At 46.1% G+C, this 19,663-nt stretch overlaps 1 protein-coding gene across 2 annotated transcripts in view; it reads left to right on the top strand.

Moving 5' to 3' along the window:
- The window catches only part of retreg1 (reticulophagy regulator 1), a 226,822-nt gene that overhangs the window by 181,252 nt on the left and 25,907 nt on the right, over positions 1 to 19,663 (top strand). For both annotated transcript variants that reach the window (XM_038797135.1, XM_038797134.1), the window contains exon 6: positions 15,728 to 15,865. In XM_038797135.1, coding sequence (XP_038653063.1) covers positions 15,728 to 15,865 — 138 coding nt within the window. The remainder of the gene's footprint in view (positions 1 to 15,727; positions 15,866 to 19,663) is intronic.

Genomic DNA, 19,663 nt, shown 5'->3' with positions numbered 1-19,663 from the left:
TCTAGTCAGCGTGAGGATGAAGCATTCATGGGTCAGATCAGGAACGGCATCAAGTAGAAATTAAGTGGTTAAAGCGTTTACCAAATGTGTCTCAACTACAACGTCCCACCAGAATGGTGTGATCTATTTTTCCTACCATTTTAAACATCCTTGTAATTTAACAGAAGCAAGTCTGAGCTGTTTTAAACTTTAACTACTAAGAAACAACTGCTTAATATTATTACCTAATTCTATACCCTGCCCTACTAACTGATCATTTTCTCTCTACTTTTCCCCAACTGTTTCATTTAAAGCCCTCTCTACCAGTCTAGTTATAAAATTTGCCAGAACACTGATCCCTGCACAGTTCAGGTGAAGACCGTTAGAACAGTATAGATCCCACTTTATCCAACTGCCCCAACGCATCGAAACTCATTCCTTCCACACTGATTTCTCATTCATCTCTCTAATCTTATTCGTCCTATACCAATTTGTTCATGGCTCAGATAAGAAACCAAAACCTTAAACCTTTTAAGGTTTTGGTTTCTAATTTAGCTCCGAGTTGCACATGCAGAACATCTTTGCTATCCCAAACCCTGGCAACATCACAATTTGGACTCGGGCTCACTGCTGCAAAGAACTGTGTCAATCTCCTGACGATACTGTCTCCTACATTTCTACTTACTCACCCACTTGAATGGTTTTCTGTATCATGGTCAATTCGTTCATCCACCTTGCAGCCCCTGTTCTCATCCATACAAGCTGCAACAACCTGTTGGACAATTGCAAAAAGTGAGACTCTTCCACTTCAACCTTCTCAATTCTGTGATCTGCCTCACTCACAGTCAAAACCTTTTGTCTCTGACCACTGAACAAATCAGAAGACCTTATTCTCTGGTGTTACTGCCTTTGGAATGAAGTAACCAGGTAACTCCTCACACCCCCATGCATCACCGTGTCCGGAGCTTGTCCTCCAGCTTGTTGGCTCTGAGCAGATACTGCAGATGTGGTTACCTTGGATCACCCTGAGGTCCACCAGCCCCCATATACTGCAGCAGCATTAATTAATTTATCCTTAATTCATTTTATAATTAAATAAACCCTACTAATAATAATCTTTATTACTTCTATGCACCTTAGCATTACAAATAGAACCATAGATTTACAGATACATTACCCACATTTCAGAAAGTAATTGAGAACCTGTTTCCCCCGTGATGTCACACTGATTTCTCAGAATGCGATTGGTTTGGATACAGAGATGAGAGAACTCATTTAAATAATTCCTCTGCCGCTCTCTTCCTCCGTGCTCTTTTAAATAGATCCTTTGCCGCTTTCTCCCTCCATGCTCTTTTCAACAATTTCTCTACCGCTCTCTCCCGCTCCGTGCTCTTTTAAATGATGATTTAAGAAACAAATGAATGCCTGTGTTTAAGAGACCTGTGGTTGGAAAGTAGGTCTGGCAGTAAAGCATGTGCGAAGAATTACATAATTAGATGTGCTAAAATAAAATATAATATGTTAAAATAAATGTTGGGTACAAGTGATGGACATTCAGTCAATTTTACACAGATTTCAATATATTAACAGACATTATTTACCATGACTCAGGAACAGGTAGAATGCAGAGTCTTGCGTTCTGTAATGTACGGTATACAATTAGATTTACAGTGATTCAGTCGTTAAATTTTTATTACTATGTTATCTTGCAGCTCACATGGCACATGATTTTATGTGCATTTGTTTCAAACTGTAAATCTGCCTAATTAATTTAAAAACAATTGGCTTAATATTTTGACTGCATTTTGAAAAGTTAACTGCAAATGATGTGGGAGATATTCCAGATAATCCAGAAGTCAGTTGTAGGAACCTGATTAATGGGAATGGGATGCTCGAAGGGATGAGTTTGGTAACTTGGCGATAATAACTGACTTGGCGGTCAGCACGGTAGCATTGTGGTTAGCACAATGGCTTCAAAGCTCCAGGGTCCCAGGTTCGATTCCGGCTTGGGTCACTGTCTGTGCGGAGTCTGCACATCCTCCCCGTGTGTGCATGGGTTTCCTCCGGGTGCTCCGGTTTCCTCCCACAGTCCAAAGATGTGCAGGTTAGGTGGATTGGCCATGATAAATTGCCCTTAGTGTCCAAAATTGCCCTTAGTGTTGGGTGGGGTTACTGGGTTATTGGGATAGGGGGAGGTGTTGACCTTGGGTAGGGTGCTCTTTCCAAGAGCCGGTGCAGACTCGATGGGCCGAATGGCCTCCTTCTGCGCTGTAAATTCTATAATCTATAATATTCAAGTTTGGGAGTCAGTATTCTGGGAAGTGAGAGTCTTGGAGGGGCACAAGGGTCACAGAATCCTGAATTTTGCAGCAATGGAAAAGGTGAGGAATGGTTAGATTTCTGGAGTAAGGAGGTCATTCTGTTGTGGGATCAGTAAGGAAGATGTGCAGAAGTATTAAAGGAAAAATAGGAGAAATGAGGAGGGACGTTTCTGAGGCTGTAGAGAAAGAATTCATGAGTACCACTGGACATGAGAGGGCCATTTTGTAGAAAATATTAGCACTCAGGAACAAATCTTGGGTGCTCACCCTGCTTGTCAGTAGGATCATTGAGGTAGGGAAAAATGAAGTTAACTCAGAGAGATGAAGAGGGTCTTGATGGGCATTTTTAAAAATGGTTTACCAGGCAATAATTTGGAAAACCCATGTAATTTATAATTGGCTGACTGGACTTTTAAAATTAATTCACCATTCGGGAAGCCTGGATTATCTTTTAAAATACAGAAATGCTGAAGACTTTAGATCCTGGTCCAGTCACGGTAGAGGTGAGAGGGAAAATGTATTTGTGGCAGTGATAAGTGAAGGCAGGTGAAGGAATTATCTGCATCGGATTAAAGGCCTGACTTTAGCTATTACAAGGCAGGTAATGCTGACTTAGAACAGTGAAAATCAGACAGTTCATCTATCCTGGGGTCACAGTTGGGAAATATCCTAAATAAACTAAAATATCACCTCCCTGAGACCAAACTTGAAAGAATCATTCAATTTTTAGGCATGGCCCTTAAGAAGCTATCAACTGGGGAAAGGGTGGGCTTTGCGCGCTCTACGTGAAATCGTTGTGCAGTTGGGGTGAGTGGGAGCCCAAAGGGATACTCTATTTTTTTTCTCAACCCCACCTGAAAACCTGTTGGTGGGGGATTGTGAAATTTAGGCCAATGATTTGTTTAACACGGGCTGAAATAGTAAGAACATTCTTATTTATCTAGTGAACTTTGCAGTTTGGAATATGCTTGGCGGTTTCAACCTGCAGCATTTTAAAATTAATTAGCATTTCTTTCAAAGAATTACATATGGAATTGCACCTCATGTACATTAGATATACATTTTTTAACATGGTGGCACAGTGGTTAGCACTGCTGCCTCACAGCACCAGGGGCCCGGGTTCGATTCTGAACTCCGGCGACTGTCTGTGTGGAGTTTGCACGTTCTCCCTGTGTCTGCGTAGGTTTCCTCCGTGTGCTCCCGTTTCCTTTCATAGTCCATAAATGTGCAGGTTGGGTGGTTTGGGCATGCTAAATTGTCCCTTGGGGTGGGGGTGCAGGAATAGGATGGGGGAATTGGGCTTAGGTTGGGTGCTCTTTCATAGGCCTGGTGCAGACCTGATGGGCCGAATGGCCTCCTTCTGCACTGTCGGGATTCTATGATTCTATATATTTGCAGAATAAATTGTTGTTCCTCAAATACTGCTGGTAATTTCTTGCGAGCTATCCTGATGAATACAAGACTATAAGCTTTGACAAAGTGTCTATTTTTTTTCAGCTGTACTGTCAAATGATTAAATATATATTTAATCATATTTGTTAAAATATTGTATACTTTTTTTATAATTAACATTCATAATGGGATCTTATTGTCTAAGCATTTGTAATGGAGTTCTCTGTGTAACATATAAACCACCTGTAAATATTTTGGCCTTGAGTGGACATTTAGTAAGTGAAAAATTATGCTAGTATTATTTATGAATATTACACTGGACGGGGCGAACAATATACTTTTGCAGTTGAATTTATGGTCATTGTAAGTTGTTTGGGAGTGTGAATTGTTCTTTGCAGAAAAGGAGAAAAGATGGAAGGAAGATTTATTTACTTATCAGACGGGACAGTGTTAGTTAATTTGATATAGGAGCAAACAGGACAGGAAATATGGCTTCCCCATGTGAATTTGGAACTGTTGATTGCTATAGCTATTTGTTTATTTGATGATGTGGAGATACCGGCGTTGGACTGGGGTGAGCACAGTAAGAAGTCTTACAACACCAGGTTAAAGTCCAACATGTTTGTTTCAAACACTAGCTTTCGGAGCACTGCTCCTTCCTCAGGTGAATCTGAAAATCAGTGCTCCGAAAGCTAGTGTTTGAAACACACATGTTGGACTTTAACCTGGTGTTGTTAGACTTCTTACTGTTTATTTCATAATGAGGCTATTTTGAGAAAACTGTGCAGCCATTTATTTCTGAGGGCCCTGGGGCAAATTCTTATTCTGAAATTGAGGTGAATAGTTAAGTTGGTTATGTGAAAAGTAAGGAGCATTTGATAATAACTGACAGACCTCAAAGTTTTACAGTCCTTATTTATTTTCAAAATTCTACAAGAAATAGTAAGTTAATTATTTTGGTGAAATCACGAAGGGAGTTTAATAAAGTCTGAAAAACAGCACAAAAATACCAAAAAACTTTCAGCTTTGAGGACAAGTTTTAAAAAAAAATTTTCATGGCCAACCTGGGAGAAGTGGAAAACTAATTATTTATTTTGTGGTATGACAAGAGAGCTGTTACAGGTTAGTGAGGATACCAACATTGGGGAATTCCTATTAAAACACCACCTAGTGGTGTGACCAGGAATCATTACAGGTAAATGGCAGGACAGAATAGGCATTTTAGAATTGAAATTTCCATTAGAAATATTGATTAATTGTTAAGTGACATTTTATTTTTGTGAATCGCATTCTAGTCAAACTTGTATTAAAGTAGTTACAGCAAATAAACACCCCGGGAAACATTCTTCCCAACAATCAACAGGTTTTCCTCTTTTTCCACCCCCCACCCCCCCCGCGACGAACAGCTCCTCAAACACGGTCACAAACATCCCCCACCTTTTCTCAAACTCCCCTGCAGAGCCCCTTAACTGATACTATATCTTCTCTAACCGCAGGAAGTCGTACAGGTCATCCATCCATGCTGCTACCCCCGGTGGTGATGCCGACCGACACTCCAGCAAAATTCGTCACCTTGCAATCAGAGAGGCAAAGGCCATGACATCAGCCTTCCTCCTCCTCCATGAGCTCCTGCTTCTCTGAAACCCCAAATATCTCCACCAAAGGTCCACCTCCTCTTCCACTGTCCTGGCTAACACTCCCGCCCAGAATCTTCCCAATTTTTCACAACCCCAAAACATGTGCACACGATTCGCTGGGCCCAGCCCACACCTCTCACACTCATCTGCTACCACCTGAAAGAACCCACTCATTTTCACCCTAGTCATATGCACCCTGGGCACCACCTTAAATTGTATCAGGCTCATCCTTGTACAAGAAGAGGTCCTGTTTACCCTTCGCAATGCCTCTCTCCATTCTCCCCAATTTATCTCCATTCCCAACTCCGCTTCCCATTTCTCCTTGATCTTCACCACCCGCTTGCCTCCCTGCTCGCCCAGCTACTTATATATATCCCCAATTCTTCCCTCCCTTTCCACATCCGGAAGCAGGGTGTATCCCAGAAATCTACGGAACCCCTTCCAGACCTTTTGTGCAAAGTCCCTTACCTGTAGATCACTACACGTTGGCAGCTCTACCCTCTCCCTTAGCTCCTCCACACTGGCGAACCCTTCCTCCAAATACAAATCCTTCACCTTGACCAGCCCCACTTCCCTCCACCTCCTGTATACACTATCCACCCCACCCCCCGAGAAACCCATGATTCTCGCACAGTGGTGTTAGCACCGACATCCCTTCCACCCTAAAATGCCTCCTCAGCTGATTCCATATCTTCACCGTGGACTGCACCACTAGGGTCCCTGAATACCTACTCGGAACCATGGGCAATGCTGTCGTCACCATAGCCCTCAAACTAGACCCCTCACAAGGTCCCTCCTCCATCCTAACCCACTCTACCCCTTCTCCTTCCCACCACCGCCGCACCTTGTCCACATTCACCGCCCAATTATAATGAAGCAGGTTTGGTAACGCCAACCCCCCACTGCTGCCTCTGCCTCTGTAGCAGCGTCCTCCCCACCTTCGGCACCTTCCCCGCCCATGCAAAGTCAGAGATAATTGTGTCCACTTTCCGAAAAATGCCTTTTGTATGAAGATCGGGAGAACCTGAAAGATAAACAAGAACCTTTGCAGAATATTCGTTTTCACCACTTGCACCCTCCCCGCCAACGTTAGGTGCAGTGTATCCCACCTCCTGGCTTCCGGCTTTGTTAAGTTCCACTTATGGAGCCCCGTGCATTCCCTCGCTACCTGAATCCCCAAGTACCTAAACCTAATCTTCGCTACCGTAAATGGCATGCCCCTAAATTAGCCCGCTGTTTCAGCTCATTCACCGGGAATACCTCGCTTTTCCCTACATTCAGCTTGTATCCCGTGAACCCTCCAAACCTGCCCAACAGGCCCATAATCCTTCCCATACTCTCCAACGGATCCAAAACATACAGCAAGAGGTCATCAGCATAGAGCGACACCCGATGACCGCTCTGTCCCCTCATTATCCCCTGCCACTCTGCTGACCCCCTGAGAGCCATCGCCAATGGCTCTATGGCCAGCGCAAACAGCAGCAGCGACAGTGGGCACCCCTGCCTCATACCCCTGTGTAAGTCAAAGCTTCGTGAGCTCATATCGTTCGTCCTCACCCTTGCTCCTGGCGCCATATACAGCAACCGCACCCATGCCACAAATCTCGGCCCAAACCCAAACCTTCCCAAAACTTCGAACAAGTGCCGCCACTATACCCGGTCAAATGCTTTCTCCGCGTCCATGAACACCACCACCTCCAGTACCAGAGCGCTCAACGGATTCATAACCACATTCAACTGCCGTTTTATATTACTTGCGAGCTGCCTGCCCTTCACAAAGCCTGTTTGATCTTCTGTAACCACCCCGGGACACAATCCTCCATCCTCCCCGCCAACAACTTAGCCAATACGTTCACATCCGTGTTCAATAGTGATATGGGTCTATACGACCCATGTTGAATCTACGGAACCCCTTCCAGACCTTTTGTGCGAAGTCCCTAACCTGTAGATACCTGAACTCACTACCCGTCGGCAGCTCTACCCTCTCCCTTAGCTCCTCCAGACTGGCGAACCCTTCCTCCAAATACAAATCCCTCACCTTGACCAGCCCCACTTCCCTCCACATCCTGTATACACTATCCTCCCCCCGACTCAAACCCATGATTCTCGCACAGTGGCATTAGCACCGACATCCCTTCCACCCTAAAATGCCCTTTTTCAAGAAGGGGAGTAGAGATAACCCCGGCAAGTTCCAGGATTTAGATGTTTCTGTAAGAACAGAGAAGATGGTAAAAGAGGGGGGTGTGGCATTGTTAATCAAGGAAAGTATTACGGCGGCAGAAAGGACGTTTGAGGACTCGTCTACTGAGGTAGTATGGGCCGAGGTTAGGAACAGGAGAGGAGAGGTCACCCTGTTGGGAGTTGTCTATAGACCTCCGAATAGTTCCAGAGATGTAGAGGAAAGGATTGCAAAGATGATTCTCGACAGGAGCAAGAGTAACAGGGTAGTTGTTATGGGGGACTTTAACTTTCCAAATATTGACTGGAAATACTATAGTTCGATAACTATAGATGGGTCAGTTTTTGTGCAGTGTGTGCAGGAGGGTTTCCTGACACAGTATGTAGACAGGCCAACAAGGGGCGATGCCACATTGGATTTGGTACTGGGTAATGAACCCGGCCAGGTGTTAGATTTAGATGTAGGTGAGCACTTTGGTGATAGTGATCACAATTATGTTTACTTTAGCGATGGGCAGGGATAGGTATATACCGCAAGGCAAGAATTATAGCTGGGGGAAAGGCAATTATGATGCTATTCGGCAAGATTTAGGATGTATAGGATGGGGAAGGAAACTGCAGGGGATGGGTACAATCGAAATGTGGAGCTTTTTCAAGGAACAGCTACTGCGTGTCCTTGATAAATATGTACCTGTCAGGCAGGGAGGAAGTTGTCGAGCAAGGGAACCGTGGTTTACTAAGGAAGTTGAAGCACTTGTCAAGAGGATGAAGAAGGCTTATGTTAGGATGAGACATGAAGGCTCAGTTAGGGCACTTGAGAGTTAAAAGTTAGCCAGGAAGGACCTTAAAGGGAGAGTTAAGAAGAGCGAGGAGAGGACACGAAAAGTCGTTGGCGGATAGGATCAAGGAAACCCCTAAGGCTTTCTATAGGTATATCAGGAACAAAAGAATGACAAGAGTAAGATTAGAGCCAATCAAGGATAGTAGTGGAAAGTTGTGTGTGGAATCAGAGGAGATAGGGGAAGCGTTAAATGGATATTTTTTGTCAGTGTTTACACTGGAGAAAGACAATGTTGTCGAGGAGAATACTCAGGTACAGTCGACCAGGTTAGACGGGATTGAGGTTCACAAGGAGGGGGTGTTAGCAATTTTGGAAAGTGTAAAAATAGATAAGTCCCCTGGGCCAGATGGGATTTATCCTAGAATTCTCTGGGAAGCCAGGGAGGAGATTGCAGAGCCTTTGTCCTTGATCTTTATGTCGTCTTTGTCGACAGGAATAGTGCCGGAAGACTGGAGGATAGCAAATGTTGTCCCCTTGTTCAAGAAGGGGAGTAGAGACAACCCTGGTAATTATAGACCTGTGAGCCTTACTTCGGTTGTGGGTAAAATGTTGGAAAAGGGCTAAAATAGGGCAGCACGGTAGCATGGTGGTTAGCATAAATGCTTCACAGGTCCAGGGTCCCAGGTTCGATTCCCGGCTGGGTCACTGTCTGTGTGGAGTCTGCACGTCCTCCCCGTGTGTGCGTGGGTTTCCTCCTGGTGCTCCGGTTTCCTCCCACAGTCCAAAGATGTGCGGGTTAGGTGGATTGGCCATGCTAAATTGCCCGTAGTGTCCTAATAGTAAGGTTAAGGGGGGGGGGGGGGGAGTTGTTGGGTTACGGGTATAGGGTGGATACATGGGTTTGAGTAGGGTGATCATTGCTCGGCACAACATCGAGGGCCGAAGGGCCTGTTCTGTGCTGTACTGTTCTATATTTAAAAAAAGGTTATAAGAGATAGGGTTTATAATCATCCTGAAAAGAACAAGTTGATTAGCGATACTCAACACGGTTTAGTGAAGGGTAGGTCATGCCTCACAAACCTTATTGAGTTTTTTGAGAAGGTGACCAAACAGGTGGTTCAGGGTAAAGCTGTTGATGTGGTGTATATGGATTTCAGTAAGGCGTTTGATAAGGTTCCCCACGGTAGGCTATTGCTGAAAATACAGAAGTATGGGATTGAAGGTGATTTAGCGGTTTGGATCAGTAATTGGCTAGCTGAAAGAAGACAGAGGGTGGTGGTTGATGGCAAATGTCCATCCTGGAGTTCAGTTACTAGTGGTGTACCGCAAGGATCTGTTTTGGGGCCACTGCCCTTTGTCATTTGTATAAATGACCTGGAAGAGGGTGTAGAAAGATGGGTTAGTAAATTTGCAGATGACACGAAGGTCGGTGGAGTTGTGGATAGTGCTGAAGGATGTTATAGGTTACAGAGGGACATAGATAAGCTGCAGAGCTGGGCTGAGAGGAGGCAGATGGAGTTTAATGCGAAAAAGTGTGAGGTGGTTCACTTTGGAAGGAGTAACAGGAATGCAGAGTACTGGGCTAATGGCAAGATTCTTGGTAGTGTAGATGAACAGAGAGATCTGAAAGTTGCCACCCAGGTTAATAGGGCTGTTAAGAAGGCATATGGTGTGCTAGCCTTTATCAGTAGGGGGATTGAGTTTCGGAGCCACGAGGTCATGCTGCAGCTGTACAAAACTCTGGTGCGGCCACTCCTGGAGTACTGCGTGCAGTTCTGGTCACCACATTATAGGAAGGATGTGGAAGCTTTGAAAAGGGTTCAGAGGAGATTTACTAGGATGTTGCCTGGTATGGAGGGAAGGTCGAGGGTGCCCACCCTGGAATTGGTGAGGAGAAAAAAGTTGCAGCCCCCCCCCCCCCCCCCCCCCCTCAGCCGCAGGGGCTCCTCCAATTGCTGCCTCTTTACTTCCTCCACCTGGGGAAATTCCAGCTCATCCAGAAACCGCCCCATGTCCCCCTCCTCTCCTCCTGGGTCTGCCTCATAAAGTCCCTGGTAATACTCTCTAAATGCCTCATTTATCTTCCCTGGCTCTGACACCACACCTCCAGCCCCAGTCCGGATCTTCAATATTTCCCTGGACGCAGCCTGCCTCCGCAGCTGGTGCGCCAGCATGCGGCTCGCCTTCTCCCCATACTCGTACTGCACCCCTCTTGCCCTATGCAGTTGCCGTACCGCCTTCCCCATTGTCAGCCTATCAAATTGCCCCTGCAACTTTTTCCTCCTCACCAATTCCAGGGTGGGCACCCTCGAATATTCCCTGTCCACCTCCACTATCTCGCTCACTAGACGGTCATGTTCCGCCCTCCTTTCCTTATTCGCACAAACCGTAAATGAGATCATTTCTCCCCAGACCACTGCCTTCAGTGCTTCCCAAAAAATGCCCGCCGACACCTCCCCATTCTGATAAACTCCACATAATCCCTAATCGCCAACCGCACCTTATCACAAAAACTTCCATCCACCGGCAACTCCGAGTCAGACCACCACCCCGGCCTCTGCTCTTATCCCGTACTGAACCGAATATCCAGCCAGTGGGGTGCATGGTCCGAGATAACTATCCCCGCATACTCTGCCCCCTCCACCCCAACCAAAATCTCCCGACTCACTACAAAGTAATCAATCCTCGAATACACCTTATAGACGTGTGAAAAGAAGGAATACTCCCCCCTGGGTTCTGAAAACGCCATGGATCCACCATACCCATCCTCTCCAAAAACCGCACCCCCCCCCCCCCCCCCCCTCAACTCACTTGCCATTCGCACCATACCCATCGACCTGGGGCTCGATCTATCCACCCTCGGCTCCAGGACACAGTTAAAATCTCCTCCTGGGTGCATGGCCAAATCCGGGATTGCTGCCAGCAACCCCCTCCTAAAACCCACATCATCCCAATTTGGGGCATACACATTTACCAACACTACCGGTACCCCTTCCAATACCCCACTCACAATCACATATCTCCCACCTGGATCCCTCACCTCCTTCGCACTCACGAATCCCATCTTTTGCTCATGAAAATCGCCTCACCCCTCGATTTCGAATCAAAACCCGAGTGAAAAACCTGCCCAACCCACCTCTTCCTTAACCTAACCTGGTGTGTCTCCTGCAAAAAGACCACCCCCCCTTTCAAGCTCCTGAGGTGCGCGAACACCAGCGACCTTTTAATTGGCCCATTCTGTCCCCGGACGTTCCACGTTATCAACCTTACCGGAGGCCTGCGCCTCCAATCCCCTCGAACCGTCCGTCATCTTCCCCACGTAACTCCTGCCTCTTTAATTCCACTCTGTACCTAGCCCATCCCAGATGGCCCCTTTCTTCGCCCTTGACCATGTCATCTCTCACCTCCCTGACGCGTCGTAGAAATTCCCCCCCCCCCCCACCTGTTTTTCCCTTTCCCCTTCACCCCACTTCCCCTTTCCTCCCTCCACCCGGCCGCCCCTCTTGGCCTTCTCCCCCACCACCTCACTTCCGTTCACCAGCATAACCTGCTAGTGCGGCTGCCCCTGCCCAAAGGAACATCCTAATGACCCCCCACCCCTCCACTCCTCAGCTCCAAGAAGAAGGCCACCTGCAGGCCTTACCCTCCCCCACCCAAACAAGGACTTCTGCTGAACTCCAAGTAGCCTTCTCCAAAAGCAAACAAACATATGTTAAACACACACAGTCCCATAAAACAGGAGGGGAGATGAAAACATCTATCCCCACATAAACATTTCACCCCTAAACTCCTTACAGTCTCAACAGAAACCACCCCCCCCCCCCCACACAAAAAAAGGTGAAAATCCCCCAATCCCTATTCCCACTTCAAACATGCTCCCGACCATTACATAGTATAAGCACCCCGGTTCCCAAGCATTGTCCGCTCAGTTCTCCCTCAGTTTATGCTCCTTAATCATAGAATTTACAGTGCCGAAGGAGGCCATTCGGCATATCGAGTCTGCACCGGCTGTTGGAAAGAGCACCCTACCCAGGCCCACACTCCCACCCTATCCCCATAACCCAGTAACCCCACCCAACACCAAGGGCAATTTTAGACGCTAAGGGCAATTTAGCATGGCCAATCCACCTCGCCTAACATCTTTGGACTGTGGGAGGAAAACCGGAGCACCCGGAGGAAACCCACGCGCACGGGGAGAACGTGCAGACTCCGCACAGACAGTGACCCAAGCCGGGAATCGAACCTGGGACCCTGGAGCCGTGAAGCAATTGTGCTAACCACTATGCTACCGTGCTGCCCTGAAGTCTTCAGCCGCTTCTGGGGTGTCGAAATAATACTCCCGGCCTCCAAACGTCACCCATAATTTCGCCGGGTAGAGTACCCCAAACTTGATCTGCTGCTGGTACAGCACCGCCTTGGCCTTGTTGAAACCTGCCCGCCGTTTTGCCAACTCGGCTCCGATGCCTTGATAAATCCAGACGTCATTTCCCTCCCAGTTGTAGGTACGCTTCTCCCTGGCCCACCGTAGAATTTTCTCTTTCTCCACAAATTTATGGAGTCTCACGATCACCGCCCGCGGCGGCTTCCCAGCTCTAGGCTTCTTCCTCAGAGACCTATGCGCTCGGTCCACTTCAGGTGCCTTATCCAGCACCCCTTCTGCCACCAGCCCTGCCAGCATCTTCGAGACGTACCTCGTGGCACTCACACCTTCCACTCCTTCAGGCAGGCCCAGGCAGGTTCTGTCTTCTTGAGGTATTCTGCTCCTCAACCTTTGCCCTCAATGTTTTACAAAGGTCACCTAGGAGTGAGCCCCACCTCCGCCTCCAGAACCACCACATGATCGCTGTAGTCCAAGATCATTCCTTCGATCTCCCGAATCTGCGATCCCTGGACCGCAGGGATCCACTCCAAAGTATTCTTCAGGGGTACCACAGCTTCTGCAATGGCCTTTGCATGATCCTCCCACATTTCGTTCCTCTGCTTATGGAATTCCTCCTTGATAAAAGTCATCGATTCTTGTATCTGGGGCCTTACAGTTTGCCCCTCCCCCGCCTGCATGCTGGAAGAGACTGTCTGTGAAGCACAAGACTGTTTCAACTTTCCAGTCAAATCTCTCACTACTTTCTGCCGGGTCTGGCGATCAGAAGACATACCATTCCAGGGGTAAACTACTCCTCTAAAATTCACCTACGCCTTTTGATCAAAATTCCACCCGGATCTGTGTGAAAAGAGCCCTTTCCTGTGACTTTAAGCAGGAACAGCCCTGTATGTGACCACTTACCCCATGGTCACAACCGGAAGTGACTGTTCAGTGATAGTGAAATTGTTGGAAAAGATTCTCAGAGAAGGATCTATGCACATTTGGAAATGAATGGTCTTATTAGCGACAGACAGCATGGTTTTATACGAGGGAGGTCATGTCTCACGAAGTTGATTGAATTTTTTGAGGAAGTGACAAAAATGATTTGACGAGGGAGGGGCTGTGGATGTTGTCTGCATGGACTTTGATAAGGTCCCTCATGGCAGGCTGATGCAAAAGATTAGATCACATGGGGTAGGGGTGAACTAGCTGGATGGATCCAGAACTGGCTTGGCCATAGAAGACCGAGGGTAGCAGTGGAAGGGTGTTTTTCGGAATGGAGGTCTGTAACTAGTGATGTTCCGCAGGGATCAATTCTGGGACCTCTGCTCTCTGTAATATATATAAATGACTTGGAAGAAAACATAGCGGGGTTGATTAGCAAGTTTGCAGATGATACTAAGATTGCAGGAGTTGCGGATAGTGGTGAAGATTTTCGGAGAATACAACAGGATACAGATAGGCTGCACAATTGGGCAAAGAAATGGCAGATGGAGTTTAACCCGGACAAATGCGTGGTGATGTGTTTTGGTAGATCCAATTCAGGTGGGAGCTATAAAATAAATGGCAGAACCATCAGGAGCCGAGAGATCTGAGCGTGCAGGTCCACAGATCCTTAAAAGTGACAGCACAGTTGGAAATGGTGGTCAAGAAAACATATGGCATGCTTGCCTTCAGAAAACGGGGTATCGACTAGAAAAGCTCAAACATTATGTTACAATTATGTAGAACGTTGGTTAGGCCACATTTGGAACACTGTGTCCAATTCTGGCCACCGCACTACCAGAAGGACGTGGAGGCTTTTACGAAAGTACAGAAAAGGATGACCACGATGTTGCCTGGTATGGAGGGTATTAGCTATGTGGAGAGATTGAATAAACTGGGATTGTTCTCCCTGGAGAGACAGAGGCTGAGGGGCGACCTGATAGAAGTGTATAAAATTATTAGGGGTATAGATAGGGTGAACAGTTGGAGGCTTTTTCCCAGGGTGGAAATGACAATTACAAGGGGGCACAGGTCAAGGTGAGGAGGAAAAGGTTCAGTGGAGATCTGAGGGGGAAGTTTTTTTACACAAGAGGGTGGTGGTGGCCTGGAATGCACTGTCAAGTGAGGTAGTTGAGGCAGATACGTTAGTGGCCTTCAAGATTTATCTGGTTAGGCACATGAACAGGCGGGGTATAGAAGGATACAGGTGGTTGATCGAGATAGAACATGTGATTGGCGCAGGCTTGGAGGGCCGAAAGGTCTGTTCCTGTGCTGTATTGTCCTTTTTTCTTGTTTATAGCGATGCGTGACACATGCAATTATGTACACACAGCTCAGATATATAATATATCTTAATTATACTATCTTTTACTAGTCCATGTGTAAGTTAGATTGAAAGCTGTCTGATTCTTTTTAAAAAATAAATTTAGAGTACCCAATTCATTTTTTCCAATTAAGGGGCAATTTAGCGTAGCAAATCCACCTAGCTTGCACATTTTTAGGTTGTGGGGGCGAAACCCACGCAAACATGGGGAGAATGTGCAAACTCCACACGGACAGTGACCCAGAGCCGGGATCGAACCTGGGACCTCAGCACCGTGAGGCAGCAGGGCGAACTCACTGAGCCACCGTGCTGCCCTAAAGCTGTCTGATCATGACCTTGAATCCAGATCCTGTGTAGAAATTTGTCACGTGTCAGTTGACTGTATGTCTTGCGTCATAATTTGTAGAGGCTGGTGCCCGATTTTAACATATTTTTGATAAAGTAAGGGGAAAGCATTCCTGGATAATGCCTAGTTTTTCATTATGAATAATCAGTGCAACAAAATATGTTCCCCAGAATCCTACAACACCTAGAATTTATACTGCGGACCTAATATTGATTGACAGTAACTGTATAAATGGGTTTCACTGTGTTAGAATATAATAAGAATATTACTTGAGGTAAAGTATATTTTTGTTAAATGGTTTTATGTGTATTCCCTCCCCCTTCCTCATCAACTTCAAATAATCTGCCCATTTTCTCCTAAGAGCACTAAACAACGGTGAAATGTGATACCACACGTAACCTTTTTGCTTCTTGGTTGGTTTCCAGTATTGTGTGTCCTCTTGTGGCCTTTGGTAACCTCTTGTGATTTGGCGCAAAGTATTTACAACAAGATTGATCCAGTTTTGCAGCGATTGAATTTCGGTCTGAAGGACTATGTGGAACGTTTGCAAAGAAGACGGGAAAGTAAGGACAACTTTGCATTCACTCTACATCAGAAAATGTATATATGGTGGGAATTATCTAAAATTTATAATAGTGTACCAATAATTTAATGGAGCACCTTTAAGCAAATTATTTATTAACTAATACAGGTTCTAATTTAGTAATCTTCCTAATAATATAAACAATTTGCATTTAATTAGGTTTTTCTTGATTTTAAGATGTCACTTCAGAGCAGATAAGAATTAGGAGCATCTTAGGCCATCTGGCCCCTTGAGCCTGCTCCGCCATTCAATGAGATCATGACTGATCTTTTGTGGACTCGGTTCCACTTTCCGGCCTGAACACCATAACCCTTAATCCCTTTATTCTTAAAAAAACTATCTATCTTTATCTTAAAAACATTTAATGAAAGAGCCTCAATTGCTTCACTGGGCAGGAATTCCATAGATTCACAACCCTTTGGGTGAAGATAGATGGGAACTCAATTTAACTTCTCATCCAAAAGTTGAAACCTCCTTATTGTTCTCCTTTATTACTAAAGTGTCATTCTAGGAGTGGGGTTTGAACCTATGGACTTCTGACTCGAGGACTAAGCGCTACCACTGAGCCAGGGCTGACACCAAGCCCACTTACCCCAGAGAGGTTTTCCTGGGTTAGTCAGTTATTAGTCGCACAGGATTGAGAAGAGAGATTGGGCAGCTATTTTTTGTGATGTGCAAGTGAATAAATTTTGTTCGAGTTTAAAATCTCACCCTGTGATAAGACCATAAGAGATGGGAACAAAATTAGGCCATTCGGCCCATCGAGTCTGTTTCGCTTTTCAAACATGGCTGATATGTTTCTCATTCGCATTCTCCTGCCTTCTCTCCCCCATTCTCCTGCCTTCTCTCCATAAGCCCTGATCCCCTTATTAATCAAGAACCTAACTACCCCTGTCTTAAAGACACTCAGTGACTTGGCCTCCACAGCCTGCTGCGGCAAAGATTTCCACACATTCACCACCCTCTGGCTGAAGAAATTCCTACTCATGTTTTAAAGGATCGTCCATTCAGTCTTAAGGCTGTGCCCCCGGGTTCTAGTTTCTCCGACTCGTGGAAACATCCTCTCCACAAACACTCTATCTAGGCCTCTCAGTATTCTGTAAGTTTCAATGAGATCCCCCTTCGTCATTCTAAACTCCATTGAATACAGACCTAGAGTCCTCAACCGCTCCTCATATGACAAGTCAAATGAATATCATTGTTAAGATGCTTTGATATTTGATTGTGTAAAACTGTCAGCTGCCAAGAAGACATTTTTAGCATGTCTTGTGCAGCATGCTGTTAACATTCAAATATGTGCTTTAAATTATTTTATATCCATTAAATATTCAGTCTTATTTGGGTTGTTATTTACAAAAGTGAATTGAGAGGGAAATTTATATTTAAGCACTGTGTAGGTGCGGAAATTGCTCAGTGAATGCATGGCTGACAAATATTGTGCCACCCTCTAGACATTATACTGTTATGTAACAGATTATAAAAACATGGGCTTGGATTTTGTAGTCAGCAGCACAGCAACAATGCATTCTGTCGATAGCGAATAAATCTCTACAGCAGTGTTTTTCAAACGTTTTTTGCCCGGAACCTATTTTGACCAGCCAGCTGACCTTTGCGACCCACGCCGCCCGAACTTCACGACTCACCATTTTTGCTTGCCTTTAATATGACAGCTGAGCCTGCTTGGTCTTCACGATCTCGCATGCTTTGTCATTCAATGTTACATTTCTGCTGCTGATATAAGTTCTCACTGCATCCATCGGAAAAAATCAAGAGATTTGTCCTTGAATTCGCCATGCGCAACACGTCTTCAAATGTCTTTGACGTTTTGAGAGTTTTAATCTTTCATTTGCCAGTACTTCTCTGCATATAACACACATTGGTTTTGCATCCAGACTTGTATTGGCACAATTAATAAACTCATACCATAAAGAAAACGTCTTTATACTGCTATGTTCCTGATTTCGTGTTCTTGAGGGCTGTTCACCAGAGGCCCTGGAGCTCACACCAGCACTGCTGGCATCTACATTATGGAGGAATCTATCGTGCCCAGAGTACATGACATCAGTGTACGCGTGACCTCCCTGCCGCCGCTTGTGGAGCGAAGACTCGATCAATTTTTTTAAAAAAGAATCTGCTCCTGGGTCAGTAAGAGGCGGTCTGCCTCGCTGGATTCCGGGCCTGCGCACTGCTGAGGAGGCAGGCATGCGCGGGACGGTTGGCATTCTGAAAGCCGGTTGCAGCCGGCATTTTTAAAAGCCCTTCGCAGCCGTTGAGCAGTTCTTCCCACGATCAGGAACGCCGCAACTGATGGCCCCACGACCCTACTGACACCCACCTGCAACCCACCCATGGGTCGTGACCCTAAGTTTGAAAATGACTGCTCTACAGTGCAGAGTCTACACAAACGTACCGCAATTCCGGTGGTGAGAATTTTGATTGCCTTGAAGGGAGGTTCCCTCTTGGCCTGGTTGTAACAGGGCCCAGCTACTGTGGAAGAAAACAGGCAGCAGTTTCATCGCAAATCCTAGAAAAAAAGGCTGCCACAGTAACTAATTAGTTATTCATATGACTAGGGAAGTAGTTATAATTTGATGTCAAAGTTAACAATCTATTCAACGGTTTCAACTGATGCAGTGTGAATGGTTGTGATGCTACTAGCAATGGATCTCTCAGGGTAGGAGTTCATTATGTGGATAATGGCCTGACTTGGATGGCCATAGTCACATTGAACTGTTGCTCATGTTCCACTTGTGGAGCAACGTCACATCCTCCCTGGCCTGGCCTCAAACAGTTGAGGGTTGTCCAGATTTTCTGTGAAACCTGAAACTTCAGCACTCGGGTCAGTTACCAGAATGCGAGTTTGCAGTCAACCAGAGATGTTGGGCGATCAACTGTAGGGTAACTATATTCCACTAGGGGTTTCGAAATTTTATAGAATCCCTGCAGTGCAGAAGGAGGACATTCGGCCCATCGAGTCTGCATCAACCCTCTGAATGAATGTCCCACCGAGGCCCAACTCCCCACCCTGTCCCTGTAATCCACCTAACCGTTGGACATTAAGGGCAATTTAGCATAGACAATCCATCTGACCTGCACATCTTTGGACTGTGGGAGGAAACCCACGCAGACATGTGATGAATGTGCAAACTACACAGGCAGTCACCCGAAGTCGGAATTGAACCCGGGTCCCTGGCACTGTGAGGCAGCAGTGCTATCCCCTGTGCCACTATGCCGCCCCTGAATTTCATAGAATTATAGAATTTACAATGCAGAAGTAGGCTATTTGGCCCATCGGGTCTGCACCGACCCTTGTAAAGAGAACCCAAGCCCACACCCTACCCCGGTAAGCCAGTAACCCCACCCCACCCAGTCGACTTGCTCACCAAGGGCAATTTAGCATGGACAATCCACCTAACCCGCACATCTTTGGACTGTGGGACGAAACCGGAGGACCAGGTGGAAACCATACGAGGAGAACATACAGACTCCGCACAGACAGTGACCCAAGCAAGGAATTGAATTTCTTACCTTGGAGCTGTGAAGCAACTGTGTTAACCACTGTGCTACCGTGCTACTTAGCCGAGAACTTAGCTGTTCTCTGATGCTGTTCTTTGAGGAACATGTTTTCCCTCCAGACATCAGGAGGTTCATTACGTGCTACTACATGAAACCACTCAACCTTTGATGGTCTCAATGTTCCAGAAATAATCACCATTCTTTTCCAGATGTGGGTACCTACCACTTTGTATAGTGATTCCTGAGCTCGGTTGAGCAACAG

Source organism: Scyliorhinus canicula, chromosome 5, assembly GCF_902713615.1.
Source record: "Scyliorhinus canicula chromosome 5, sScyCan1.1, whole genome shotgun sequence".
Classification (NCBI taxonomy): domain Eukaryota; kingdom Metazoa; phylum Chordata; class Chondrichthyes; order Carcharhiniformes; family Scyliorhinidae; genus Scyliorhinus; species Scyliorhinus canicula.
The sequence above is the reverse complement of the archived record's forward strand: the minus strand, read 5'-3'. Positions and strand labels throughout refer to the sequence as shown.